The sequence below is a fragment of the Cyrtonyx montezumae genome, unplaced genomic scaffold (assembly GCF_038088225.1).
Source record: "Cyrtonyx montezumae isolate F1298 unplaced genomic scaffold, pur_monq_1.0 scaffold_3, whole genome shotgun sequence".
NCBI lineage: Eukaryota > Metazoa > Chordata > Aves > Galliformes > Odontophoridae > Cyrtonyx > Cyrtonyx montezumae.
In genome coordinates, this window is record NW_027072034.1 from 145,066,750 (window position 1) to 145,082,027 (window position 15,278).

The window sequence follows — 15,278 nt, forward strand, 5'->3', positions numbered from 1 at the left end:
TGTCCATCACCAGAAATCTTAAAGCAGAACTATGGTTTAGGTGTACTCAGTTCTGTGGTGGGCTTTCAACTTCTTAAAAATGATTCTATAGAAAAGAACTTAAAATATGTGTTACTTAAAATATTTATATTTATATACACTGATAATTTTTTAAAGATAGGGAGAATGAAAGAGGACTGCAGTTCAATAGTAGTAGAATATTTTAGTGCTGTATAGCGATAAGCAGTTTCTACAACTCCATTTAACATATTCATAAATAAGATCTATATCTAAGTCCATAACAGTATGGAAGAATTATTTAAGCTATAACACTAAACAAAATCATGCATCAGCAAAATCTTCACCCTAAAAAAATTAAACAGTTCAGATGTACTATGACTCACAAGGCCACTGGCCATCATCAGTACAAATGGATTCCAGCACCACAATATTGAGAAAGCATTACATGATAATTGGGCCAAACACTGTTATTTCTTACCTATATTTAAACATATATAAAAATACACAAATATGTATATATGTAATTAAAAAAAAAGAGCTGAAAATACTGAAAATACAAATTCAGTGCCTCCTTATACTTGACTTATGGAGTAGATTAACTACTTAAACAACTGATCTTGCAGACATCTTTGTACCATGAAAGTAACTTGCTCAGTTTGGCTGCACACTGAGCTAGAAGGCCACCAAAGCAGTCTGTGCACTCCATTTATGATATCCACAGTGAAAAGTTCTAAAAAAATCAAGAGATCTCATTATGAACCTTACCAGCTCTGATTTATACAGATAATATATAAGATATTCCATGCAGAATAAGTGCTTTAGTATGCATATACGATGTTCTGGAAATAAGAATTAAGTAGACTTAAAAATAAATGCATAAGAAAAAATTAGAATATATTGTCTCAAAAATTTACAATTCCTCAATATTAAATACATGGTTTCCGAATAAAACCAGAGACTTTCTGAACAAATCTCACAAAACACCTATATACTTTACCAAGGTTTTAGTAAAACAAAACAAAAGAAACAAGTGAACAAAAAAAAAGTAAACATTTATCTTAGATACAACATAATTGGAAAGACAATTAGAAAAGATTTGGTTTCCATAATTCACCAGTACCTTCATATTTTATTACGTTTTGCACAAATCTGATCTATTTGAGGCCAAACTCACATATGCTCAGATTTAGGCTCCTTGATATTCACAAAACTTGAGAAATGTGTCACACAAATAAGTTTCTTAAGTCTAATACATCAGATCTAGATAATTTTTACAACCTACATGTTACTATGGCAACTTTTTGTTTTTCAAAATGTAAATTAACAGTGAGGCTACATTACAAACTCTTCATTTCCATTGTGCTTGTACATAATTTTTTCTCGCATATGGATTGAGAAAATATATTTTTACTTCATATTGCTACAGTCTGTATTAAAAGATGAAGTAACATTAAGAAGAGGTCATGATTAAATCACAGCTGGTAAACATACCTCTGCTTAACCTTGACCACTTGTAAACCATAAACATACCCAGGAGAAAGCAATCAAACAAATGAGTAGTTCTATGTCAAAGGTTTCTCTGTTTGGCTTTTATAATTGTAAACTATTAGAAAATTAAAGTATGCTGCAAATTGCAGTCCTTTTGATGCTGTTAATTCTATTAAAACCGTGCTGGTTTTTTTTCTTCTTTTTTTTTTTTATGAAAAAAAAAAAACAACGAAGAAGAAAATGATTGCTTTGTTTTCATACAAAGAAAATTGTGTTTTGACATGCCACTCTATTACTGGACGGCTTCACTGAATTCAGGATCCTACCTACCTAAAGGTATACAGGTGTCTGCAATTCCCATTACAGTGATCATGAACTATTAGGAGCCCAGAGATAGATCTGACATTTTCAACATCACCTCAGAAAGCAATAGCATTAGAGTGAATCAGAAAGACAAGTTACTCCCTTTAATTTGACTCATCTTTTGTCTGCTGGAAAGAGGAGCTTTGCAGATATGATCCACTTGTGAACTGAAAGTCATTATCAAACCACTCATTAAAATACCTGTAACAAACACATAATCTGCATGCATTCCAGATCCATAACACAAATTATTAGATATGCATTATTTATGTGAACTGAGTTTAATATTAGGAGTTATTATCAATCTAGTGTGTTTTAGATCTCATCGTAACAGAGCTCACCAAACTGAAGAAAAGAGCAAGACAATAATAAAATGCAAATAAAAGTAGGTGAGTTTTGTCACATACAGACATGAGTCTTCCCTCGCCAGTGTGAGCATTCATTCTTGTTTCCTAAGGGACCAGTCACCTGTAAACTTGCAACTATGAGTCATCTAGTGCAAAATTTCCATGCAATAAAGAAAAGGTAATTATGAAATGTGCATCAACTCCTCGTTCGCTTTAGTTCTCTGTTAGAATATATTCTGAAGCACCTAAAATAGAACACTAGTAATATCCCAGTACCCTGATGCCCATTGTATGACTAGCCACGTTCTAACCTAAACATCATACTGGAGGAATTTTATATTGAAAAGAGAGACAGTAAAGGCTACACAAGCATACAGACAAAACCAGAAAGGAAATAGTCTCTCAGAGAGCCTAGAATTTAGGATAAAATTCCATGATATTTGAGTATCATAACAGATCCACTGACCATCTCCTTTATCTCTAGTGTTCCTACACATGCTTGCAGAATGAAGCTGTGGGTGTTTGGCATAGCACACAGAACAGAAGGCAGGAGTATGCTGGAAGTGGACAAGGACTCCTGAAGAAATTAAGCATTCTAGCTGTCAGGATGCATCAATATGTCCATAAATACCAGAAGGAAGAGTGGAAATAGGAAAGAACCAGGCTCTTTCCAGTGGTGCCACTGTAAAGACAGGAGAGTATGCATATAAGCTGGAACACAGAAGACTTCTCCTGAACAAGAGGGTGAATTTCTGTGCTGTGCAGGTGATAGAGCACTGGTACAGGTTGCCTGGAAGCTGTGGAGTTTCCTCCTTGGATATATCCTGAAGCTGCCTGGACACAGCCCTGGGTGCCCCTGCTGGGGCAGGGATGGACCGGGTGATCTGCAGAGGTTCCTTTCCACCTTAGTCAGTCAGTGATTATTTGCTTGTGCTTTATTTATTTGTTTGTTGTGTGCACTTCTGTGAACTGTGAGCTTCTCTAAATTTGCCAAGTGACTGCAATGGGACAGCTCTGGCTTTAGGTAAGCCTCAGTGCATACTAAAACACAAGTCAATACTACAAACAGTAATAATTCACTGTATAGAAGTATGCAATTGCACATAGTATCCATACCTAACTTTTAGCATCTCTGGAGCAAGAAAAATTACCTCATTCTACCAGGAAATGACAGTGTCATAAGGAGCTGGAGTGCCTCAGTATGGAACAGAGAACTGGAGCAATCAGACAAACCTCCTTGAGTTAAACACAACCTTTAATTGGTTGGTTTGGAAACCTCTTCAGTAACAATTACTTTGCAGGTACTAGTTATTTGACTCAGATCTCACAGATAGGAAAAGACGCTTTCCCAAGCCAATGAACCAAGGCAAAAGTGAGCTGAAGAACCATTGAATGCTGCCCGATATTGGTAAAGTGAACATTAAGAAGCTCACCACCAGCTTGGAGAAAAGGTTTCATTCCTAACACAAAATAGTGCATTCATTTTCTCTAACCACATTGCTGCCTTTAACCTTACAGTTTTGTTTCTGAAGGCTGTTACAAGGGACACTTTTCACTTTTAAGGTTATTTTAAAAAGTGAAAAGCCATGTGTGGCCTGTGAAATGCTTTGGGGCTCAGGAAAGCTCCACACAGAAGAAAAACTGATACAACACAAAGGAAAATGGAACATATATGGAAAAAAGGGACAAGAATGGAAAGTTGAAAAGTTTCAGAAAAATAGAGCTATTAATATGTAGAGCAAAGAAACAAGTTACACATATCAAATGAGTTTTATCTTTAAAAGACTTGACTCAAAGTCTTACCAGTGTCCATTATAATTCTACAACAGTTAAGGCAGCATCTGGTACTGTTTGTATACCTTTATAGCCAAATATGCAAAAACGCTTACAGCAGTTATGAGATATTCTCACAATAAATGAAGCTGAAGAATCTACTTCACCTACCAATATGTATTCAGAAAAACAAGCAAAAGCAAGAATGAAAGAGCAACCCAGAAGCATGCCCTTCTTTTCTTTTTTTAATGACTAAATGACTAAATAATACTTTTAAAGCATTAACGGATAATGGGAACTGCCAATGCACAGGAAAAGGAAGCATCTCACAATCATTTTAGTTTAATCTCAATTAGTTCATAGCCGTAAGCAAGGTGATACTCAAGCGGTGACCGTTTCAAATAACTGTTTGATTCTCTTGAGGCTAAAAGTATTCCCAGATCCATCATGCACAGCTCTAAAACATGTACAACACTGAATAAGTGAGCAGTGCTGTGTTTCTTTTTTTCCTTAAAGCCATAAATTTGTATTGAAAGAATTATGCAGAAAACCATGTAATTTAATATAATAAAAGCCGTAGTAAAGTACAAAAGATACCATAAAACATCGTTGTCATTATTAATTAGTACTCACTACACAACCACAAAAAAAGTGGGTGCTTTCTGACAAACTACTGTGAAGGGGTAAGGAAATTTTTACTTTCCTTACAGAAACTTATAAAAGATTTCCTATATCCTGTCTTTGAATAAATATTAATGCTGCTCAGGGAAGAAACACCTGGTATTCAGCTCCCCTGCACCTCCAAGCAGACAGCTCTGCAGTGTGTAACTGTTCCAGAGGCATGAAAAAATTCCAGATAAGACGTGTTCAAAGCCATAGTGTATGACACCAACAACAGACTGTCTAGGTTTGCCTATTGCTATTTAAAAAGTGACCTCTGTTTTCCTACATGTCTACTGTAAGCACAGCTTGTTGCTTTTCATTTTGAAATTGGATTTAAAACCATGCAGAAATAAAAATTGGATGGCATTGCATCAAGGTGGAACAAACTCTCAGATACAAAACACTATTTTTCTACAGTCACCAGAATCAGCTGTGCATTCTTGTCAGCAATGAGAAAGAGCTTGCATACCATGCTCATAAAAATCTGCATCAGCAGAAGTGACCCACTGTTTCACAGCTGTCTTGACAGCTTCATGTCTATGAAAACATTGCCCACACAGTCCCTCTTTCATCAGCCTGAAAAGACGGAAATCAGAGAGTACCAAATCTGGACAAGATGGTGGGTGTGACAGGACAGTCCGGCCTTCATTGGCAGTTTGCTCCATGGTCTTCAAACCGACATGGGGCCTGGCATTATTGTGTTGCAAGGGAAAGGTTTTCTTCTTCTCTGGCCTGACTCTGGAAGTTCGAGCCTTCAGCTTAGTGTCAGTGTTGCAATGCAGCAGTCAGAGTCGATGGGTTCCAGGAAAACCAGAAAGACCACCCCTTTCTTACCCTAAAAGACAGTGCACATAACTTTACCCACTGACGACTGTGTCTTGAACTTCTCCTCTGATGGAGAATTCACGTTGCCACTCCATGGACTGCTGTTTTGACTGTGGTTCACAGTGGTGACACCACATCTCATTACCAGTAATGATGCTCTCCAGGAAACTGTTACTTTCAGCCCTGCATTGGTTCAGCAAGTCCTGAAAATCCTGCATATGATGTTCTTTCTGATCCTGCGTGAGCATTCATGGGATCTACCTGACACAAACTATGCAATGATATTCCAAGGTTGTCACCATCATTTCCAATGCACTGAAGCCAAAATTCAATTCCAGACACAGTTTCCTGGTCATAATCCACTGATTTGCCTGGATGAGCTGACTGAGCTGCTCTTCATTTCATGGTGTGACAGCTGTATATGGGAATCTGGTATGTGTTTGTATTTCATGTCTCAGGCTCCACTGCTGAAATGCACTGCTCAACACCTCACTGTGCCAACACATTATGTTGGCTCTCCATAAACATTCAGCAAGCATCAAAAAATGTCAATGGGTGCCATTTTTTCAGCATGGAATTTGGTTACTTACCTTTGCTTCATATGCACTTCCATGTCAGACACTATTTTTTCAGACTGCCTCTGTGCTGCCATCAGTCACACATCAACAGAATGTAATGGAATATTGGTGGGAAGGTTCAGCCTCTTATGCTATACCACCAACATCTGCCTCCAATGTCATGGGTCAAAATAATAAAATAGGAGGCATTACTTCTGGAGCACTCCTCATTCTAATTTCACTGCTCGTAGTACACGAAGAAGAATGAATAGAAAAAGGCTGTACTTCAGGACACCTTTGAGTCCTGAAGAGCTTGCAGTGTAAAAAGCACTTAACAGATTAACTGTTAGCTACCTCCGTTTATTTTCTGACATATCCAGAAAGTCTAACATAAATCAAGAGATTTTCTGTTTTTTTCCTTTTTCAGCTACATCTGCAACTCAGAAAGTGGTATGATTTAGCTAATAAAATACTCAAACCACTGGGCTTTCTTCTTGAGATTTCATATACTGCTTTATCCTCTGAATTCTTTCAGATCCCAGTGTGTCTTCTCATAAGCCTTCACTTGAGCAGTTAACAGAAAACTGTCCTAAAATGAGATGATTCCTAAAGCCCTTTCAGCTTTCTAAATACACTTCAGGTAAGGTAGCATTTTGGAGGATAAGGCTCGAAGGCACTTCAAGAGGTCACCTAGTCCACCTGTCTGCTCCAACTTGATGATGCTATTCCTAACACATGACCTTTTGACCTGAAAGTAAAACTCTCCCGTTTCACAGCTTCCCAAGGAAATCTATTACAGTCCTTAACTGTCCTTGCCATCAATAATTCTTCCCTGATGCTCAGCACAAATTTCCTTTGCTACACTTTTTCCAGATGGCTAGCTTAAATCTCCCTCAATTCAGCTTGCGCCTACTGCCTCTTACCATTTTCTCACTTCACAGGAAGAACAGTTTGTTACTCCTAAGGCAGAACTTTATCCATTGAAAACTACCAAGGTGCCAGTCTCTTCTCTAAACTTAATAACCCTCTTCATTACTCCTTTCTAGGTCAGATCTTCTAACATTGCACTTCTTCCCCTTGTTCTCCTGTGTATCCATCTAATTTGGCCTATATCTCTCTTCATGTATGATTGTAGTTAAGCATATAGACTTTGTAATACAAAACGTCCTCGTAGCATGGTAGAAAGAAACTGAGATCCAAAATATACTGGTCTATCGTAAAACCAATTTTTCACCTGACAAATTAACAGTCTTCTACATTCCTCCTTACGGTCAAAAATAATAAATCACTCACATGAAAACACACATTAGCATAGCATCTGCTTTTAGAATATATTTCAATAGGTATTGATCCATTACATTATTTTTCTAATTATTTATATGTTAATTTGTTGTTTGGATATATTTCAAACATGTTACTCATTGCTTTTCACAAGACTAACAACAATTAGTAGGAAGATCTATTGTTCTGAGTAGCATTTCTCATGAACGGATGTACTGCCAAAGGAAAAACATAATGAATAGGCAGTTTCATTACACTGCGTTGGCTTTCTAGAGCACACATGAAAAGCACATTTAGGCAAATAATCGGATTTTGCTATTAAACAGAATCCTTTCTCACTAAAGGTTTAAAGAAGCAAGAGGATATCATTTGTGAGCAAAATAAATACCCACTAAAATCCTGATGCTGGATGTAACAGATACCTGGCCTGGACTTGTACAAACACACATGAGAGCTTTTTTTTGAGTACAAACACACATGAGAGCCAACAATTCCAAGTGGGACATCTAAACACTACCAAAAACCAAACACAGTCGGTTATCATTAGGACAAAAACTCGTGTTGCTCAATTTCTTCCTATGATTATATTAAAATAAACAGAAGTATTAATATATATGAGAAAAAAGGACTTCATTTGTATTAGTGAACTATGTTAAAGATATTTATAGTTTTGGGGTTTTTTTTAAGCAACACTATATTAAACTCTTGATCTCTAAATGCATGCTTTTTCTTTTTTTGCAAGGCTTTTGTTTAAGTTTCAGTTAAAGAAATCTCATTGTGTATGTCTTGTTTTTACTCCAGCTTTATTTTTGATACAGTAAAGATCAAACCTGTACGTCCACTTGAAATAAGATAAATAGACAGTAATCAACAGATCTAACAAGTACACACTTTTGTATGATGTGAATCACATCAGTCTACAGTGCTGCCTTTCATAATAGGTAGTGCTAGTAAATACTGAGAAAAGTCAGTAATTCCTCACTTGTGCTCTTGGGGCACAAAAACAGGCAGACAAAAAGACTACTGAAAATCTGTTACTAATTCCTTTTGTCAGGTTACTCTGTCAGGAAAAGTAGGGGTTTTATACCATCTATGGTGCACTGTGAAGACAAATGCATCTGTAATTTTCATCACTCAAAACCTAAGAGTACTTTGAAGCTGCCTTCTATGCACAGAAAAAATACCAGACTCCTCCTCTTGTTATCTCCTGGCACAGCCAGATGCCAGGCAGAAAGACCTCACTGACCTCCCTGAAAAGGAGACATTTGAGAATTTCATCTGCGTAGTTTCCTTTTGTTGAAATACCTCCCTATCCTAAAATAAGTAAATAAGAAAACAAACAAATAAATAAATAACGAAAATACCAAAACTTTTCAAATTTATGTTATTTCCTTGTGCAGCATTTATTCAAGCTCAGGCTTTTTTTAACAGTCAAATTTATTTCCTGAATAAGAAGGCAAACCTTTCGCTTCAGCATTCTGCTCCTCTCTCAGGTCTGATGCGCTGCTCTGAGAATCTCATTCCTATCTGCCTCTTCACAAACCAGTTAAAAATGACAAATAGGAGAAAATAATTAAACTACAGTTTGCTAAAAGCAACTGAACACCAAAAAGCAGGAAAATTTACATCTGGGACAAACTGTCCTCAACTCAATTCTACTATACATAGGTAACATATGCAGCACATCTGGTATTCAAGGTATCTTACTGTTTTGAGTCACGGGTTGAGCATAAAAGGGCAAATGGGAAAGAAAATAACTCTTGAGATAAATGCAAAATTTTTCCACACATTCTTAAAGAGTGATTCTCTTTCTTGTTTTGTCTCAAGTCATTTTTTGAATGACTTAAATATGAAAGAAAACAAATCTTAAGGTGAATATTACCTACTCTTATAAATCACATTCAGATTCTTTCAGTGAAAACTGCAAGATTCTCAGAAAGTTTCAGAAAACTTGGGAAGAGAAGCCCCCTTCTCAAATGTTTTATACAGCAGTACACATTAGTCTAGCAACTATACAAAGCTGCGAGGTTACATGAACATAAAGCTCTGAAGAAATGATCTCATCAATAGATATTTTTGAATGTTAGCAGAGGGGTAGCACGGTTGTTTGGTGTAACCTAAATGGAACAGGACAGTCTGGATATTTCCAGTTGCAAAACATACATCCTAAAAAATTTAAAAACGTATAAAATAGTCCCATCATTTTACAGCAGGTTAACGTTAATTAAAGACTGCAGAAAGTGCCAGATTAAAGATATTAATGTTGAAGTATAAACCTCAACCACGTTACTAAGAGTAAGAAATGCACTTTTTAAAAGTAAGCACTGAAGCATTTTTGCTATTGTGACACTCACTCCTCTAAATGTTCTTGATAGAAAAGTGTCAGTGTGAGTGTACCCAACAGCTGCAAACTTTTGCTGGGGGCAGAAAAAAAGATAACTATGAAAGATGCTCTACAGAGGTACACTGTTCATAAACACGAACATATGCTAAATTTGCACAGGTTATACCAAAATTCTGGTTTATAACAATAACCATCAGCTTATAACAGAAGTATCAGAATTCCCCTGCCTCAACTACTGCTGCCTATCCACAGGAACTCAACCTATTTTACGTGGTTTGCTCCAGAGCTTCTACCCAACAGACTTAGAGTGCAGTTTTGAAACCATAATGCTCCAATCCTTTCTATTTTAAGGATGAGTCTTGGGACTGAATCCATGTTTCTATTTAGTCCCGCTCACACGCTCAAATCTCGAAAATCATTCAAAATATTAATTTGCCCTTGATATACAAGCTGCTCTAGCCTCTTAATTAACAACCACCGAATAAAAAACAAAGCTTCAGTGTATATAATAGGCTTAACACACCACAGACACAGTATATTCACAAGCTTCCAAAGTTTACCCCCTTACCTCACTGCTTTCCATGGAATTCAGACATATTTCTAAATATGTATCCTTTCCCCATCACTGCTGTGCTGAATGGTTAAATGTTCTTCTAGGTGAAAAGGGTACTTGTCTGGGGGCAGAGGAGTGCCCACGATTAGTGTGCATAACGCCAACTCAGTGTTTTCCCAGCTCTCTTTGAAAGAGAGTTATAGATTATAAATAATTTAAAATCAGACTCGGGTAGTGAAAGTAACTCCTTACTTTTAATTGTCAAAAAAAGTTGCAGATATTTCAGTTCTCCAGACCACTTCACAGTGACTGGGGTTGACTGGGGTGCGTTAAACTGCTTTGCAGGAAGATCAGACAGGCTTGGAACTGCAATTACGAATCACAATACCCTTTTCTGGGTTCACAGCTCTATTCATCTTATAGAAACACTGAAGGACAGATTGGACAGAGGGGAACGGATTAGCCACAGGATGACCTGTATTTCCACACAAAAGCCTAAGTGTGGAAAAAATAGCACCCTGTGTTACCCTTTCTTCACTTCCTGAAAAAAACATATTCATGAAAATAAACCTTTAAACAGCTCTTTCCCACTCATCTCAGAACAAGCACTCATTGTCTCTCCCGGAATTTAAACTGCAGCAATGTAAGGCTGCTACTAAATTGCCCTAACTCAGAAACTAGCACTAAAATATTGAAGAATTAAGTCGGGTCTATTTGGAAAAGAATGTAAGTTCAGCATGGGAACTAAAAAGTAAGAATAACAGTGTGAAAACTCTCAGTAGACCACAGCAACACACAGTATCATATCTATAAACATGACTGAAAGAGGATCTGCTTCTGGTACTAAGTTTTAGGTGGATGTCATAAAAGTTACACACTCAGTAGCCACACAGCATAGCTGAAATTGTCAAAATTTCTTGTGTTAATAGATGGCAAAAGTCTAACAGATAGCATCACTAATTCAAAGTGATTAAAAGGAAAATTAACTCAGAAAAAGAGCAAATGGCAATCATTTAGAGATGTTGTAAGATGTGAAGATGATGTCAGTTTTCCATTAAGACTGGCCTCTGGAAAAAAAAAAAACTGAGCAGTAAATACTGCAAAACAAGCAAAAATGGAGAGAGTGTGCATTACAAAATTAACTCAGACCTTTAATTAATTCTACATGCAATTCTTCTTACATCAATTGTCTTGCAAACAAAAGAAACGTATGCTGTATAAACTTGTACTGTCAAACTGTCTCTGGAGATGCATGCTATCAGCTAATCGGATCGAGTGAGGCAGACGGGTGGCTTACTTGTTTGCTGCTTGGGACCACAGGAAATTATCCTTCTGCACAAGAAACAATCGCATGAAAATGTCCAAGTATTTAACTTAGGAATTTGACTGCACAGCTGAGTTACAAACAATGAGCCCATGTAGTTCATTAGACTCCGATGGGAAATTAATCTTTTTGCCAGGAAATCAACAGCCCAGCACCATTATGTGTAATGTGCAATGAGAAACACCATTCCAAACTTTTTAATGAAATCTGAATGCAAAGGACTAACTCCAATATCAGAGAATAATTCCACATTTTCTGGAGGTAAGGTAACTGCCATCTCACGTGCTCTTCTTTGTACATATCTGTTTAGTAAACCAGACTTATGGTTAAATGCTTTGCTGGTACTTTCCTCAATTTGCTTTGCTTTGGTTTCTCACTACAAGCTTCAAAACAAAAAAGGAGAAAATTCAGTGTTGCTTTTGTTAACCGTTTACAGTATACAGCTCAAACCTTCTGTTATCTATCCCTCCGTCTGCTACATGCCTGCATTTGAATCCATAGCAGCAGAAACTACCATCTTTATTAGACATTCTGAAAGTTCCTCAGAGAGAAGAACTCAGTTATACCACCTCGCGTTTCAGTCAATTCCAGCGCACTACTCCATGTCAGGACTGAAACTGCGGGGGTCAAAACATGCACTGCTGAAGTAATTATGCAGAGGTATCAGAACGCCTTGCGCAGATGAGCACCCATCAGGAAGGGCTGACAACCAGCCCCCCACACATACAGTCTGTATTTACCATGAGTACACAGGTCACGGTGTTAGACAAAGAAATATTTTCTTCACAAATATAAACAAACCAGTGTAATTAAGTTATCCAACAAGCTCCACCGCGTCAGCTTTCTCTCTGTGCTCTGCCACATAAAGAGTGGCTATAAAAGCTGGAGGAGAAGCAACGGAGAATATGTTGAAGTGCTCGGTGTGTGGCCATGGCTTCTGCCTCTACATATTAACTTAGTAGCAGCTTTCCATCCCACAATGCAAGAAGAAATACTTTAAGTGACACTAAACGCTTCTTCCATTATGGGTTATTCATGGTAACAGGGGTCTAAAAATCAAAGAGTGAAAGGCGTTTAAAAAAAGAAAGAACAAAGAAAAAGAAGCAGCATCATGCAAATGCTGACAAAACAAACAACAATTAAAACCAGCCTGAAATGCAATATTTCTTTCTGCAAAATCTCAAAATGAGTCACCTGGTTAGACAGAGATACACAAACAGACCAGTCTGAGTTTAAAGGAACCCTGGATAAAAGTGTATATACGGGAGGTACTTCACCCAATGCACGGACTTTCCTTATAAGAGAAATCTCTGGCACTGTCGACATCTGGATACTGCCTTTTAACTAAGCAAATCGGGCAAATCAGTGTTTATTCATCCCAGAGATGTGCAGAAAGGCACAGCCCAGCAGTGTGCCAGCCCAGGCTGCAGCCATGCCAGCAGAGACCCTTCCATGGGAGCAGGGCAGGCACTCTGCCCAGCCCGGAGAGAAACTTTGTCCCAGGGACAGAAAAGTTTTCCTCCTCACCTTGCACAGCTCCGCAGCCAACCTGGCTGCTTCCTCCAGCAGCCACCGACCTGAGCTGCACTACAGTGACAAAAAGAAATATGCAGGGGATTCACCAAAACGCTCCCATTTTTGTGTTCCGCTTCCTAAGGAACAGCACTGGTCTTTCTCATACACCACCCAATACAAATACATCTCTCAGGATTCACATTCGAATCTCAGAGCAGTTTCCTACACAGATAAGGAAAAGAATCACTATTACAACAGAGGAAAAAAAAAAGTAATAAAATGATAATTAAAAAAAGAATAATTTTCCGGTGAAGGGAAAAAAGGAAACAAAACAAGAAACACGGGAGAGTTACTCCCTGAGAAAATTCCTCTATCCACTTAGTCAAATGCTTTATTATTTTTCTCCCATCCAACTCGCAGAGGAAAAAAAGAGAAAGAAAAAAAAAAAAGTAAAATAAAACCCACCACACCATCCGAGCTGTTGTCTCCGACAAATTGTAATCACAATTTTCTGACCACAAGGTGGAAAAAACGGAGCCTTGAAAGCATGCAAAGGCCTCTGCTCGTGTTGGGGCAGCGAGGAGAAGCAGGATGCTGAATACCCAGGATCTGCTCTGCCCTGCCCTTTCCATAGAACTTTAGTGCCATCTATTGAAAATTTACTGAACAAGGAAGAGGGAAAGGATGCCTATTGATTCGGCATAAAAATAAGACGTTTACTTGTTAAGGGGTTTTTGGTTTATTAATACTCCCATGACGACTGCCGTTCGGTGGTCATCTGATAGCAACAAATATTTCCTATGCACCGGACGTACCCCACAGAGCCGTGAGACATCCGCTAAGACGCAGAATGCAAATATCACACCGGTTTTAGACATATCTATGCATTTACCAAGAACGTAAGTCCAAAGCTCGCTATTTGCTAACGGAACAAACACGAGAAGGCTTTAAACGGAAAGAAATAATAATAATAGTAATAAAAAACGGCGTGGAAGCACTGCTGTAAATAGAACATACTGGAAACAGTAAAAAATAATTAAGGCACCTCGTACAGACCGTAGTATTAAAGAACAGGGTATGTAGACATGCAGATATAATTACCTTCTTTAAGAAACTGTGAGTGGATGACAAATATAAGAAAACAGCAGATCGCTGCTCCTGCTAGTGCCCATAAAGCTTTCAAGAGCTGCATCTCGGTCTGAAACTCAGTAAATACCCAGAAAGTCACACAATGAATTTCCACAGCGATGCATCAACGCTTCCCTCTGTGCGCCAGGCGCGGCGGCTCCCGGCAGGGACCACACTCCCGAGCAGGGCGGGCGAGCCCGGGGCTGCGGAGGAGGGGCCGGGGCTTCACACCCCGCGCGGGGGCAGCGGCAGCGCCGCGCTCTCCTCGCCGAGGCGGCCGGCGCGGGGCCCCATGAATCAGCGCTCCGTGTCCGCGGGAGCCGCGCCGAGCCGGCGGCGGGGGCAGGGAGGCCGGCAGCGCCGGGCAGGTTGCGCAACAGCGCCCGCTGCGCCGCGGGGCCGCCGCCGCCGCCGCCGCCCGCTCAGGGCGCGCCGCCGCCGGGCGGCGCGGGGCGAGCGGGGGCCGGGCCCACCCCGGGGAGGCTCCGCTGGAGCCGCTGCAGCATCGCCGGGCTGGAGGGAGCCGCTCGCTGCCTCGCTCCTTCGCTCGCTCGTCGGGCCGCCGCTCCGCCGCTCGCTGCCACGGCTCGGGGAGGAGGGAGGGAGGGGGAGAGAGAGAGAGAGAGAGCGAGCGAGGAGGGGAGGGAGCGGAGGGAGGGAGGGATTTCTCTTTACTGCAACTTCTCCCGGCTGGCGGCAATTTGTTGCACCCCCCGCCTCCTCCTCCTCCTCCTCCTCCCCTTTCCCAGCTCCGAGATCCAACGTTGGTATGGGGGGACTCGGCTCTGCCCGCCGTCCGCCTCGGGGGCTCCGCGGCCGCTCCGCTTCTTCCCCCGTCCGCGCCCGTCCCGGCGCCGCTGCCCGGCGGTGGCACCGCAGAGCGCTCTCCGAGCGCCGGGCTACGGTGGGAGCGAGCTCAGCCTACAGGTTGATGCTTCCGTCGCAGCCATCCCCGCGGAAAGCGAGAGCGCAATGAAGGAATGCCATAAATCACCAAAAAAAAAAAACACCAAAAAGCCAAGGCTGTGGCTTTGCTGCCACCCGCTCGCTCCAGGCCGAGCTGCGGTGCAGAAGATGCTGCCGTGGAGCGGGAAGGCCGCGGGAGAGCTGCGGCGCG

The 15,278-nt window shown here is 40.2% G+C and overlaps 1 protein-coding gene across 2 annotated transcripts in view; it reads right to left on the reverse strand.

Annotated features, from left to right (window-relative positions):
- The window catches only part of TAFA5 (TAFA chemokine like family member 5), a 417,997-nt gene that overhangs the window by 298,985 nt on the left and 103,734 nt on the right, over positions 1 to 15,278 (reverse strand). Inside the window, exon 1 of one of the 2 annotated variants that reach the window (XM_065743559.1) lies at positions 14,135 to 14,343. The exons of the other annotated variant lie outside the window; for it this stretch is intronic. Within the exon in view, the coding sequence (XP_065599631.1) occupies positions 14,135 to 14,225 (91 nt within the window). The 5' untranslated portion in view covers positions 14,226 to 14,343. Of the gene's footprint in view, positions 1 to 14,134; positions 14,344 to 15,278 lie in introns of those variants that run through there. 2 annotated transcript variants of the gene reach the window in all.